The sequence below is a fragment of the Typopeltis vanoorti genome, chromosome 25 (assembly GCF_054136105.1).
Source record: "Typopeltis vanoorti isolate ZY-2024b chromosome 25, IOZ_Tvanoo_1.0, whole genome shotgun sequence".
NCBI classification, from domain to species: domain Eukaryota; kingdom Metazoa; phylum Arthropoda; class Arachnida; order Uropygi; family Thelyphonidae; genus Typopeltis; species Typopeltis vanoorti.
This window is the reverse complement of record NC_143573.1, coordinates 2,311,082-2,326,091: the sequence shown is the minus strand read 5'-3', so window position 1 is coordinate 2,326,091 and position 15,010 is coordinate 2,311,082. Positions and strand designations below refer to the sequence as shown.

At 34.3% G+C, this 15,010-nt stretch overlaps 1 protein-coding gene across 1 annotated transcript in view; it reads right to left on the bottom strand.

Moving 5' to 3' along the window:
• The window catches only part of Wsck (tyrosine-protein kinase Wsck), a 475,983-nt gene that overhangs the window by 225,979 nt on the left and 234,994 nt on the right, over positions 1 to 15,010 (bottom strand). The window contains exon 10 of the mRNA XM_090414787.1: positions 2,900 to 3,016. Within this exon, the coding sequence (XP_090270913.1) occupies positions 2,900 to 3,016 (117 nt within the window). The remainder of the gene's footprint in view (positions 1 to 2,899; positions 3,017 to 15,010) is intronic.

Genomic DNA, 15,010 nt, shown 5'->3' with positions numbered 1-15,010 from the left:
CCTCAGTCTTCCACCAAGGATTCTTTTCTAGGAGTTTCATTGTGTGGGACATCAACTTTATTCTTCTGTAATTCTTACAGTCTTGTAAGAATTACATCTCCTTTACTCTTGTAGATGGGAACAAGAGTACTTTCCCTCTGCTCCTCAGGTATATTTTCCTGTTGGCAAACTTTTATGAACAGGTCCCATAGCAGGTCAATTCTCTCTTCCCCCAGTGCCTTCCATACCTCCACTGGGATCATGACAGGGGCCCCAGATTTTCCATTCTTCATCTTCTTTATGGCCTCCTTCACTTCCACTCTACTGATGTTCTGCACCATCCCCCTCATAAGGCTGCCCATCTTCTCTGTGAGTCCTTGCATTTTCCTCATTCAAAAGCCCTTCAAAGTATATTCTCCATCTGTTTCTTATATCCACATCCCTCCTTAATACTCTTCCTCAAGAGTCTTTGATCTGCCTCATTTCTTTGATGAGGTAGTCCTTGATGCCTTATTTCTACATTTTGCCAATCGATAAATTCTTCTCTGTCCTTCCTTTATTTGGTCATCAATCCAAAATTCCAATTATTGCGCTCCAAATTCGACTTATCGCGGCCGTGAGATGTAGCCCACTACATATGCAACCAGTTCGAGTCGCCACTCTCCAGGTATCGCTCTCTTGTAGCGCTTTGTTTTTATCCGACGGCACCTTCTCACCACTTACCAGTAACTATCCGCCCTTGCCTGAAGTACATGTGGATATTTATTTCTCTTGTTATTTACCCCTACAATGAATGCTAAGAGAAACAAGGATGATTTCAAGTCTGCAGCTATCAAGAAGAAACGTAGAGTGATCAGCTTAGAAGATAAGTTGCATATGATAAATAAGTATGAAGTAGGCATAACCAAAGCCAAAATTGCAAGAGAGCACAGTCTAAATGAATCAACTGTTCGCTATATTTTAGACCACAATGCAAACTATAAGCAACTAGGACAAAGTGCATCGACCTCGTCTGTGTCCCAAACTACGAGAAACAGAAGCCATCTTATGATTGAAATGGAAACACTATTGTCAGTGTGGATAGAAGATTGTAACCAAAAGAGAATTCCTCTTAGTCAAATGACTATAAAAACAAAAGCATTGAATTTGTTTGAAACTTTAAAAAGAAAACAATTAGAAAGCGAAAATGATTTGGCATCAGTAGTGGAAGAAACTTTCTCTGCAAGTTCAGCGTGGTTTGATCGGTTCAAAAAGCGATCAAGCATTCATAGTGTTCAAGGTGAAATTGCAAGCTACGATGAAAAAGCAGCAGCTAGTTTTCCTGGTGAATTTCAACAGATCATTGAAGAAGGAAATTATACCGATGATCAGATATTTAATGCTGACAAAACAGGCTTATTATGGAAAAAAATGCCCACTAAAACATTTTTAGCAAAAAATGAAAAATCACAGCCTGGCTACAAGGTTTCGAAGGAACATGTAACACTCTTACTATGTGGCAATGCTTCTGGAGATTACAAGATGAAGCCTCTCTTTATTTATTGTTCACAAAATCCTCGCCTGCTTAGAAGTTTAGATAAAAATTTTCTCCCTGTTCATTGGAGATTCAACAGAAAAGTTTGGATGACGAAAATTATTTTTGAGGATTGGTTTAAAAACTGTTTTTGTCCTGAAGCTGAAAGGTACTGCAAGTCATTAAATCTTGATTTTAAAATTTTGTTGATATTAGATAATGCACCTAGTCATCCAACAGCACTGAATGATTTGTGCGAAAATGTAAGTTATTTATTTACCACCTAATACCACTATCATCATCCAGCCAATGGATCAAGGTGTAATCGCATCCTTTCAGGCATATTACCTATGAAGAACTTTTTCACAAGCAATAGAAAAGACTACAGGAGATGAAGCTATGACTTTGACAGAATTCTGGAAGGCATTCAATATCAAAAATTGCATTGAGAATGTCAAGGAAGCATGGAGTGAAGTAACGTCTAGCAACCTGAGAGCGGCGTGGCAAAAGATTATTCCTCATTGTGCAAATGATTTTAAAGGATTTGAAAATGAAGCAACCCATGTTATCAATGACATAACTGAGCTTGGCTTTGATCTAAGACTAAAATAAATTGAAAAAGGTGATGTTCAGGACTTGCTTCAGTCACATGATAAGGAGCTGGATGATGAAGACCTAATTAACCTCGAGAGAGAATGTGCTCAAATCGATGATAATGACGAACAAATTGACTTCGCACTGAAGGAATTTACCCTCAAAGAAATGGACGAAATGTTTAGAATTGCTGGAAATTTTAAAGAAAAAAATCTTGAACGGCAATCCTAATCTGCTACCGAGTTTTATACAAAGAAAAATGAAAGAAAAAACTCCACCAGGCAACTCTACATCAATTTTTATCCAAGAAAGAATAATTGTATGTACTTCTTATATATAAATAAAGATTAAAGAATAATCTTGTTTTTCTTAATGAACCTTCATTTTTTACTTAACACGTTTAACACATTTCTTTTTTACTTGATATATAAAATTTAATTAATAGATTTGAAAAATCCTTGGCATTGATCACCCATTTTACACGCATTATTTATCCCGATTATCGCGGATTCGATTATTGCGGTATTTTTCGTGGCAACAATAACTGCGATAATTGAGGTATTCCTGTATATTCTTTCTTATATGACCATGACTTCATCACTAATGATAAGATGATTATGCTACTTGATCCCAGTATATGTAACATTGTGTCACCAGTGCTGTATGTTAGGCACCACCATAGGTGGTAGTTGAAACATTAAGTGTAAATACTAATAAGCTAGAGTTTATTTAGAAAATTAATCCCATCAATTTTTAAGCAATTTTTTTTTTAATTAAAGAAGTCTGATAAATATAAAGAAATATTATACTTGCCTCTTTCGCAACAGGCACCAATGAATTCTACAATATTAGGATGATAACCAATTCTAGTCATTGCATCCAACTCTGCTAATAGATTTCTTTGTTCTTTATCCACAAGGGCAAGAGGAGCTGCACAGAAAGCAGAGTTACAATGATTACAAAAACTCTATAGGTATCTTATACACGGATTAAGATAGACTATTTTATTCTTCCATCAGAAACGGGCCTAAGTACACCAATTATGACAAGTTTTTTCACTGGGTTAGAAAATATGTAATACATGAAAATTATATTTTTGTTTTCATCCTTATTTTATCCACATATGCAAAAACAAAAGTTTATATGAGAAATATCTTCACGACTTTTATGTTCCACAATACAGAGACACATGATTTGACTCACCATACCTTATGGTGAGTCAAAAGTAGTCACTACTTAATTGATTGCAGCCTTTATCAAAATCTCATATGGGACTGAATCGGACACCTGGAAATGAGCCTCGCATAAAGATCAAAGTTGGTCTAAGAACTAATTCCCACCATGAATGCATGGCATAATATATGCTAAAGAAGGGATGTTCAGTGCATTATGAAACCACAAAAAAAAGGTCAAAACCCTGTGTAGTGACTCTCATTACAATATATAACATTATACTGTTTATGCTTGGATAAAATAATGATGAAAACAAATTTGCATTCTATCAACTATAATATACTTTCCAACTCAGCAACAAAAAAATTTCCAACAATATCTCTAATCCAGAGGACTGTAATAATATGGTAGTGTAACACTATTACATGGGAAATACAACTTCTGCCACTGAAACAGCTTTTAGTATCCCCAGGGATCTAGTTTCCACTGATGAGACTTCATTTTAGGTTATCAAGAGGATGCTTATGGCAGCAATTCTTGCCTGTCTCTAAGGATATCTAGCATTCAACACAATACTGCCAGGCAGTAGGAAAAAAGAAAGAAATTTTGGAATAATTGCAATAGAGAAATTGAGAGAACATTTTGTATCCCCCATGAAGGTCTTAAAAACTGATAGTTTTTGGTAATAGGTTTTTAAACAAATTGACCATTCAAATTGAAAATGAAGTTGAAAATTGTCTGTGTAGCCAATTTGGTTTATAATGCCACGCGTAATGGTGCAAAGTGGCTACCATTATGGGATGCAAGCAACAATGTAATGTAACATTAATAAGTAGCTAGTCGTGAAGGTATTTCCAGGCACAAATGTTTGGCAGCCTATGATTCAGAAAAACGAGGCTGAAAACAAGAACCATTTATAGCCTTGAATATTAAATTACAGCAAGTAATCTAATGTTCAAGGACCAGATATAAAAAATACTCCAATGATCTTCAGCTGATCTGGTGTCCAGTTTTGTTGAAGATTGCCAAAAGTACAATGTATATAGCTATTACCTTTTGTTTGATGATTTTCAAAATATTATTATAAAAAATAAAAATGATAAATATAATGACTGGAATCTTTTTGTTCTTAAAAAGATTCTAATCATACAGAATCAAGACAATGTTGTGAAAGTTCGGTGTTACTTTCAGCTCCTGAGAAAGTGAAATTAAAAACCTTCAAAACAGGGGGTAATATTTTTAAATTTGAGGTTTTATCATTTTATGCTTTGTGTTCATTTAAGAAATTTTAACATGTTTTGAATGCTTGATCATATTATTATTACTATGATGATTTATTTATTTATTTTTATTTATTTTTTTTTAATAAATTGTTAATAGGAGAAAAATCCCCTGATAGTTGGCCTAAAGCAAATGTCATACCCATTCACAAAAAGGGAAATATAAATGACTGCAATAATTATAGAGCAATCAGTCTTCTAAATGCAGGTTATAAAATATACCGCAAATTTATAAAAATTTAACTCAGGGAATTTTATGAAGAAAGACTGGGCGAAGAACAAAATGGCTTGAGACATGGGCACATGTGTGCTGATGGTTACTTTTCATTAAAACTTCTCATTGAGAAACATAAGGAATATAATATTAAGGCTCAACTAGTTTTTATTGACCACAGTAAATTATACAAAACTTCAGGATATTTTACAAAATGACTTCAAAACCAACTGATAAAGGCAATCAACAACATATATACAAACAACATGATTTCTGCTCGAACAAATAAACAATTTCAGATTGGAAACCAATAAATAGAAGAGTCAGACAAGCCAGTAGCCTCTGCCCACTTCTGTTCAAATATATATATATATATATATAAATGCCTCTAATGAAAACTTGGAGACAAAAAAAATACAGGGAAAATATCTAAAATTAATTTTAGATACACTACTATATGCAGATGACCAGTTGCTTATAGCTTACAGAATACGAACTTCAGTATTTTATACATCATTTAGATATAGTTGCAAAAGACTATGATATGAAAATATCTTGATAAGACTAAAGTCATACTTTTAAATACCTACGCTACCATTTAACCTACAACGAAGAGAAAGATACTGATAATAAAATAATAAATTTCGACAAAGCACTAGGCATTATACATCAAGTTTTCAAATCTTCAATTGTTCACAAGCACACCAGAATCAGAGTCTATAACACCTTGGCAAGACCATTATTATGCTATAGAAGTAAAGCCTGGACTTTAAAGAAGAGAGATAAACAGAGGATAACAGCAGCAGAGATGCATTTGATGAGAAGAAAAGTGGGATATACTCGTTTTGATCAGAAAAGAACTAGTGACATTCTGAAAGAAATCGATGTAAAATTAATAATCGAACACATCAAGCAATACAGGGAAAACTGGAAGAATCATGTGCAGAAAATGAATATGAACCAAATTCCAAAGAAACTCTTGAACTACAGGTCAAAGGATAAACGTTCAGTAAGAAGACCTAGATGAAGTGAGACAGTAACAGGCCTCCAGGTTTAATATGTAAAAGGAAGAGAAGATCCCCCCCCCCCCCTGCAATCACAAATATTCATGCTCATGGTGGAATTCAAGCCCACAGCTTACTTGGATAACCAGGAATAGCATGTTTAGCATATCAAAAAATTTAATTTTTTTTTAAAGAAATAATATTTAATCACTTTGTGACAGTATTTCAGTAGTATGAATTCCTAAAAATTACTTTCATGCAGATCCATTTAGTGTTGTACACTGATAATACTTTATGACAAACATTCTTTGGTAGGTCACAGATGCAAAATCTTTTAATGCTCCTTTGCATTCTGTTTTTCAGATAAGAGTCCTCCTCATTAGGAAAAGAAAAATGTTATATATATAAATATTAATTTTTAGGTAAAATATGTTTGACATTGAAGTCAATACAGAAATCCTTTCGGATTTAAAAATAAATATTATATTTTAAAAAAATCCAGTTGTAATTATAATGTCATCAATTTGCTACAATTTGTTATATAAAAGCAGAAGACTGTGCTACAATAAATTCTTATTCTGGCTGATTTTTACAGGCGAACACTGATTGCATGAACATTATTTTTAGGCTGCTAATTGCCCTTTATATTGATGCAACGGGTTGTCAAAATTTTTGGTGGCTTTATACAGACTTGTCAAGATTTATTTAAGTTACCATCAGATTCTTTAATAACTTTTGGATTAACTATAGTTTCATTTTTCCTTTCATTATATGATCAGCTTCGATTTATGGACCAAGCATACCACACAAATAGGAACTTGATAAATTGTCCAGTCTGTGAACTGCACGTCTTCCTATTTCAACCTAGTAAGTTATATGACCATTGAATTAAATAAATAGACATATCAAATTATAGGCATTTTGTCTCTCTCAGAGAGGGCAGGAGGATAATCAAATACAACATGACTAGTATTTTACTTTTTTTTTTTTATAACTTCACCACTGAAAGGGTGAGCACCTACGTGGTACACCTAGAGGTGGAGAAGGAAGGATATAGATAAGAAGAACCTGCTTTACAGATTAAGCACAGTACTTTTCAAGCTGTTCACAACTCTAATAAACAAGATCACTTAAGTAACAACAACTGCCTACTACTTGAAGACTCACAAACATCCTTATCACAGTGGAAATCAAACCAACTTACTGGTCACCTAAGGATAGCAATCTTTGAACCTGATACATGTCTAATAACCAGGATCACAGTCTCCATGTATGTATAATTTTCTTGAAAAAGTAAATCATCACAGGATCAAATTTAATAAAAATTTTTGGTAACTGTTTTTTTACCTGTGCTCTTCCTTCTATATAGCAACAACCTTCTCTAGTTGACTGCAAATCCCATACCATTTTACTGACTTGTTGGCCAAGTGGTTAGCATACCTGCTCTCCAACCAACAGATGGTGGGTTGGAATCCTGCCATGGACATGGATGTTTGTGATTGTCTTTAGGTGGAAGATGAATTCCATCGCCTGGTGTGATCCCACTTCCCCACTTATTGGAGGCCTCTAGTGGCTGAATGGGAAAAAAAAATCCTCAGCTCACCAACAATACAAATGTACTATAAGTTTAGTAATAACCATTTGTGGGTGGTAACAAATCTGGCAACCCAACTGCAAAAGATGTAAGAAAGACCAAAAGATGGTTTGTTGAACAGGCCTCTGCACCATACCCAATCAAATGCTTTAGAAATGTTGAGAGCAACTATATGAGTTCCTCCAAATCTTTCCAGTAGATCAACTGGATCAAGAGTGATAAAATACTGGTAATTAATTACTGAGTGGGCCTCTATGTACTAGTTGGCAGCTGATTGCCTTCTCCAAGTTTTTTGTAAGAATTGAAATGAAAGCAAGTAGACAACAGTTTGTTGGCTAACATTTTATTTATTTATTTGTAATGGGATAAATCATGGAAAATACTTGTTTCCATGATGCTGTAAAGGAGCTAGTCAAGTAGGAAAGATTGAAGAGGAGAGACATGATAGGTGTTATTATGGTTGGTTGATTAGGAGTTTACTGGACAAGGATAGCAAAGATCATACTACACCAAACCCAAGGTTACAGCAGTACTCAAGGTAAAGAAATAAGAAAGGATGATTAATATTTTAAGAAATAAACAGAAATTGAACTCACTGATGTATTATAAAAAAAAAAACTAATAAAATGTAATTAAGTAAACACAAATACAGAAACCATGTTTTCTAAAATATTTAATCTTTAAAGGTACCTGTGGCATAACGATAAACAAACTGCACAACAACCACAATAAATAACCTTAATGAAAGTACAGATATTTTGCACTGAAAATAACAGTACATCATCATTGTATAGAAATAAGCAAATCAAAGAATAGGAATACAAAGTACATACAACAATTGATTTACCAATTAAAAATGGTTGCTGCGAGCTAGATAATAATATATTAATAAATAATAATAAAGTTATTTTTGATGCATAAAATGAGAATCTCCCAAACTTTTGGGGGAGAGAGAGAGACAATCGACCCAATTCAGGTTAGACCAATGTAAAAGGGCTTCACAACTTTCTTTGAAAAGGTATTAATATTTAAAATTGTTTCCATGGAGAAGATGAGCTTCATCCCACTGAATACGTTTTGTGTCAATACTATGCTGTTGTGTCCTGAATAATCAAAAATTGGGACAAAAGATTAATTCTATTCAGGAACAACTATCTTTGATTGTAGGCAGAGAATATTGTGCTTTGGCAAGGAAATAAAATTGTACATTATAACTTTAAGGCAAAACTGAAGAAATATTAGCATAAGAAATGTGAGATTTAACCTGTTTGTACAGAGTCAAATAGAGAAATTTATATAAGATTATAATTTAATTAGAGTATCCCATTTTATGTATTGTATGAATGCAAGTTGAATGTAAGCCAAAGTCCAAGGGTCACACTTTAGTCGTCTAGAATAGGTATGGCCTAAGGGAAAGAGATATTATAAGGAAAACAAAGTGAGAACGCATTCTCGGAAGAGTGCCAGCGCACGTGGGTGAGTGAAGTGAAGTAAAAAACGTAGCTAAGCGCGAAAATCTCTGAGAAAAGAGGGGAAGAATATAAGGGTCAAGCTCCCCCCACACGAGGCTTTTTTGGTTCCTGTTTCCTGCGCTTGTGGACGTTGGCCAGTGCTCTCCGCCAATGTGAAGATTCCGAGTCGGCCGTAGAAGTCGTGTGAGGCCTATCGATGTTTGCAAGGAAAGGTTAGCTATCTCTTCATAACAGAGAAGCTATGCATATCGAGTGACCAGTAATCCAGATGTGTTCCCGCGGTACCAGAGAAAGTCCAGAGTGGCACATCGCCTTATCGACTCGGGGAACCAGGACGTGCTGTTATCGTAAGGGACCCGGAGAATCACAGAACAAAGGTGCCTTGATGTCCAGAGAAGGCTGATGATAGAACAGAAAAGTCATTCCATGGGACGGTAATGTAAAAATGTTAAAGTATCTGAATTCCTATTAAAGATTAGAGAACTTTAGAGATTATCACAATTTGGCAGTGACCTGTCCCTGTTTTGAAGAATGTCTCCCAGAAGGGATCTGTGTTTGAGATAACTGAGACATATTGTGAGATATGAATAGTGATCAGAGAGTGATTGAAGATAATGTAAAATTAAGTTTGTATGTTTATAGAAAAACTCTGGGGATCTAGTTATTATGCATGTATTCTTGGGTTAATAATGATATCAGAATTTTACTAGGAAAGTGATTATGTTAACAATGTACTTTAATTTTCTCAGGTATATCTTTTAAACCTAAATAAATATGTTTTATAGCATTCGCCTGAATCTAGCCTGTCTTATGAATTCAAATAGCCACTCATAAAATTATTATCGAACCTAGCGGGAGAGATATATGAATATAAGTTGATTTTTTAGACCACGACTGCATGCAAAGACAAAGCGAATTGAAATTAGTTGAATTAGTGTTAGAAAGTTTATTACTGTGTATTACTCTGAGAGAGCCACCTTGGATAAGAGTCTCATCTATCCTATATATTGGCTGGTGCAGCAAAATATAAATTTGTCAATATTTAACAGGCGGCCTAAATTTTAATTTGTTTAAGGATAGAAGGGTGATACTGATTTGCTAAACTTATTGGAAACTTATTACAAAAGGATAGTAGGGAAAAAACTGTGTATGAGTGAGTAGTGGAACATACAAATATATATAGATAGAAAAAGGTAATAATAAACAAGAAAAGGGTATGTATGCAACAAATGGCACAGCCGATAGGATAATGATAGAAGAGATTGAAGTAAGAAAGGATAACTGAATATAGAGCATCGATATAATAGCAATAAACAATAAACACAACGGAACAATGCTGTGTCAGACCAGACTTTTTCACATATTCAATGTAATATTGATGTTCATTAATTCTTTTTATCACAGAGCAGCCTGTCTGCACAAAATATGTCACATTACATTCACAAGAAATCTGAAAAACACCAACTAATGATAGAGATAACAGATGAACAAATTCTATTGATGGGAAAATGTCAGAATAAACAGATAAAATTCTACCAATAGGTTCAGAGATACCAGAAATATAACAGATTGGGACCCTGTGGTCAGTTGAAAAATTCTTAGGTGTTGGAACACAGGAGTCAATTATTTGTTGGATTTGAATGAGGGTTGTAACCATTTAATTTCTTTATCGTTTTGATAGTGAAAGTTCTTGCTTTAAACTTGAGGGGGAGTAGCATACATTTATGTGCTCTATTAATTAAAACCCCCAAATCAAAATATATAATACCAAAATAGAAAAAAAAACAATCTCAAAAATACTTAAGCCTAACCCTAGATACCGAACTGAGATTTACAACTCATATTACAAATATATCTAATAAAGCTCTTAAAAAGCTTAATATCATCAAAAGGCTTTGTGGAACAAAGTGGGGTGCAAAACTGAAGACACTCAAAACTACATATACGGCACTCATACGACCCACTATGGAATATACCTCATCAATCTGGCCTCCAGCTTTAACTAGCTCAAAAGAAAAAAGTACAATCAAGAGCAGCAAAAATTATTATAGGTGCAGTCTCATCCACAAATAATTTAAAAGCTCAACAAGAGTGTATGCTTCACATACTAGAAGACAGAAGAAAACTCTCCATAGTTAAATTCACTAACAGAATCAGGAGCCACCAACAGGATAACATCTCACTCAGGACTTTCAATGCCTGGACAAGAAAATCTAGACTAAAGAGATCATCTACTTTACAATATGATCATGAAATTAGAAAACAGATTGATAGAGCACCTGTCCATTGAAATAAGCAAAGAGCCATTCTTTTCCACTATTCTACCAAAAAAAAAAAAAAAACACAATGATAAACTTAAATCTCCTCGAACCTTGTTCAAAAAAGGATTCATAGCAAGAAAATAAAAGAAAAGGACTTGACACTATACATCACTTAAATAATCCAAACCATGTCATTGCCTACAATGATGGATCATCTGATGAAGCACTCAACCAAGGAGGTTCAGGAATTTTTCTAACTTTACCTGGAGGTGAGGAAATGCAAATCAAAACCACAGCTGGCAAAATAGCTTCAAACTTCACTTGTGAATTAGCAGCCATACAAACAGCTCTCAAATGCTCTCTCTCAAATCCAGTAATAAACATTACAGAAGGAATAACTATCTACAGTGACTCAAAATATGCACTTGAAGCATTAAAAATTGGAAAAACAAAACTCACACAGGAAATTAATGAACTATTAACAACCTTAAATTTGAAAAATAAGAACTGTACACTACAATGGATACCAGCCAATGTAAATATTGAAGGCAATGAAAGAGCAGACAGACTAGCCAAAGAAGCAAGCTACTTACCTCAAAAATTACACCCACTACCATAAATTGATGGCTAACTTTGTCGCCAAAATAAGATTGGTAAAACAAACTATCAAGAAGAAGAATAAAATCAGTGAAATTAATGAAAATAGAGAAATAACCACAATCATCACCAGACTAAGGATGGAACATTTTAAATGCATGAAAATTCAGCCAGATGGTAGTAGGAGCTATGAAACATGCAAAATCTGTCCAGGAGTTGAACAAACACCTGTCCATATTTATTCTTGTCCAGCAATTGCTGCTGCTCTACTCCATCAAAGTTCAACAGATTGCCAAAGCAGTTCTACAGATCCACGGTCATATCTAGAAGCTCTTCAATGGACTCGACTACAACAACGTTAATTAAAGACTTGATAACACCAATTTTAAAGAGGTGTGATGAGCAGACTGAATGCATCTGCCAGTAAAGGTAGGTTTTTTGTTAAACATAAGTTCATCAACATGATGAAATCAAAGAAACAGTGGAGGATGAATGGATGAGAACAAGGTATCTTCCAGATAGTTCAAAAAATGGGTTTTCAAAGGAGATGGAGACAGAGGGCTACCCATGGAATACCTTCAACCTGTCTATAGATCTTGTTTTTCCAGCTGAAATATTCTGATTGCATAACAAATTCTAAAATCTTCACATCAGGAGGGAAATCATCATATAGTAAACTAATAGTGTCAATTATATGACACTTCAGAAGAAACAGAAACTTTCTACTTGAGATAAAATGTTCTGTCTTCATTTCATCCACTGACAGAAACAAATGAAGGGTTATACACTGGTATCCAAAAGCTAAGGACGAACTACATTTTTACCTGCATATGAAATAATTTTCATGTCTACCATCAAATGTGGGCATAAATTTATTGCCAGCATATACTAATAAATTAGATTATATAAAAATTGTGTTATAAATTTCGTACAAATTAAATTGAAATACATTTTTGGTAAAAGTTAGAAATATCCAAAGATGTAGTTAAGGAATTAATGTATAGTGTTTACAAAAAACTATGCAGAGAGACATTTCAGTATGAAATATGTCCACCCTGAACTTGCTGATTCAGCTCTCACAACATCGTACCATGCTCAGCACTAAGTAATTCAGGAGTTCTTGAGGCAAAGTGGTCCACTCCTCCTTCAGAGCAAGGATAGGGCCTTGTTGGTTTTATCGAGGAGAATTGAGCAGCAATGCATCTCCCTACTGCATCCCAAATGTGTTCTTTGAGGTTGAGATCTGGGGAGCATGCTGACTACTTGATTTGATTAATATCCTCTTCAGAAGTATCTCCACAGCTTGTGTAGAATGTGGTGTGGCATTGTCATCCACCAAAATGAATTCTTCACCTACAGCACCATGAAACAATGGAACATGACATTGAAAAACTTTGTTTCAATATTGTTCACCAGTCATAGTCCCTTTTTTCCAGCACTTGTAGCTCGGTGCATCGATTAAGCATAATGCATCCCCACACCATGACCCCAGCATTGCCGTATCTATCTGTTTACCCCATTTCATTTCCATTCCTTTTATTAAGGAATGGGAATGAAATGGGGTAAATATAAAGTAGATATAAAGTAGATATAAAATGGGGTAAATATAAAGTAAATATAAAGTGAGTTATGTATTAAGAAGTCTTCTTAATACATAACTCACTTCATAATAATAAAAAAAATATAAAAATGTCATGCATCTGAATGAAATTCATCAAATTGATAGGTGTTTGAACACTTATCAATAGGAAAAAGTATTCCAGTCAAATTGGTCCCTTTTCCACATAGGTATCCATGCAAGAGAACATGGTTCCTGTGAGGACAGTGCAAATTACAGGAAAATAATTGCTTCCACATATGTTCTCTTTGACATCACAAATGACTGGTGAAAAAATTGAAGGGTGCAAGGTTGTAGGATCTACTGCAGAATATGAGCAGGTAGGCATTTCAAAGAAGATATTGACTTTATTATTAGGAAGGTAGAAGTCGTGATTGTTGAGCATTCAATATATTCAGTATATTCCATATATCTAAGGTACATCTAAAAAACTAACAAAAATCTTTAAATAATAAATTACACAATAACCACAGTAATTAACTTTAATGAAATGAAAGTACAGATATTTTGTACTGAAAATAGCAGTACATCATCAGTGTGTAGAAACAAGCAATCAAAGGAACTGGATAACAAATTACATACAGCAGTTGGTGGTTTACCAATTAAAAACTGTTGCTACGTGCTAGAAATTAATATTAATAAATAATATTAAAAATATTATTAAAAACTATTTTTGATGGTTACATAAGATAAGAATCTTCCAAACTTTTGGGAGAGAGAGAGGCAACCATTCCGATTCAGATTTGGTCAATGTAAAAGGGCTTCGCAACTTTCTTTGAATAGGCGTTCATATTTAAACCTGCATTTATGGAGAAGACGAGCTTTATCTCACTGGATATTGTGTTTAGTGTGAATACTATGTTGTGCCAGACCAGACTTTTGAGGTTTCATGTATTCGATATAATATTGATAATCATTAATTCTTTTTTCTACAGAATGGCCTGTTTGTCCAAAGCATGTTAGACTGCATTTACACAGTATCTGGTAAACGCAAGCTAATGATAGAGGTGCCAATTTGTCTTTTGTAGATGGCAACAGATGAGAGATTTTGTTGATTGGAAAATATGTGGGAATGAGATGATACTTCTTCAAAATTCTACCAATCAGTTCCGAGATGTGAGAAATATAAGGGATTGGAACCCTGTGGTCTGTTGAAGAATCCTGGAGGTGTTGGAACATAGGAGTCAATTATCTGTTGGATTTGATTAGGGTTGATTAACCATTAAATTCCATTAACGTTTTAATAGTGAGAAGTTCTTGTTGTAAGCTTGAGAGAGAGGAGCACACCTTATGTGCTCTATTAATTAAAGACTTGATAAGACCAATTTTTTGAGAGGTGTGATGAGCAGACTTTTGATGAATGAAACCTACTTTGCTGTATAGTAGGTTTTCAATAAACACTGGTTGATAAATTACCAGAAGGTGTGCGTGTAAGGTGGATGTCCAAGAATGGTAAACTACCAGCCTTTTTCTTTTTCCATGGTGAACTGAATGCATGGGTGAAAGATATTGATCCATTGTAGGAAAGTGATAAGTTTATTTTCAGAATGAGGCCAAACAGCAAAAATATCATCGATATAACGAAATCAATTAGAGGGTTGGGAATGAATTGGATGAGAACAAGATATCTTCCAGATGGTTCAAAAAATAGTTTGCCAAAGGTGGAGACAGAGGGCTACCCATGACAGTACCTTCAACTTGTCTATAGATC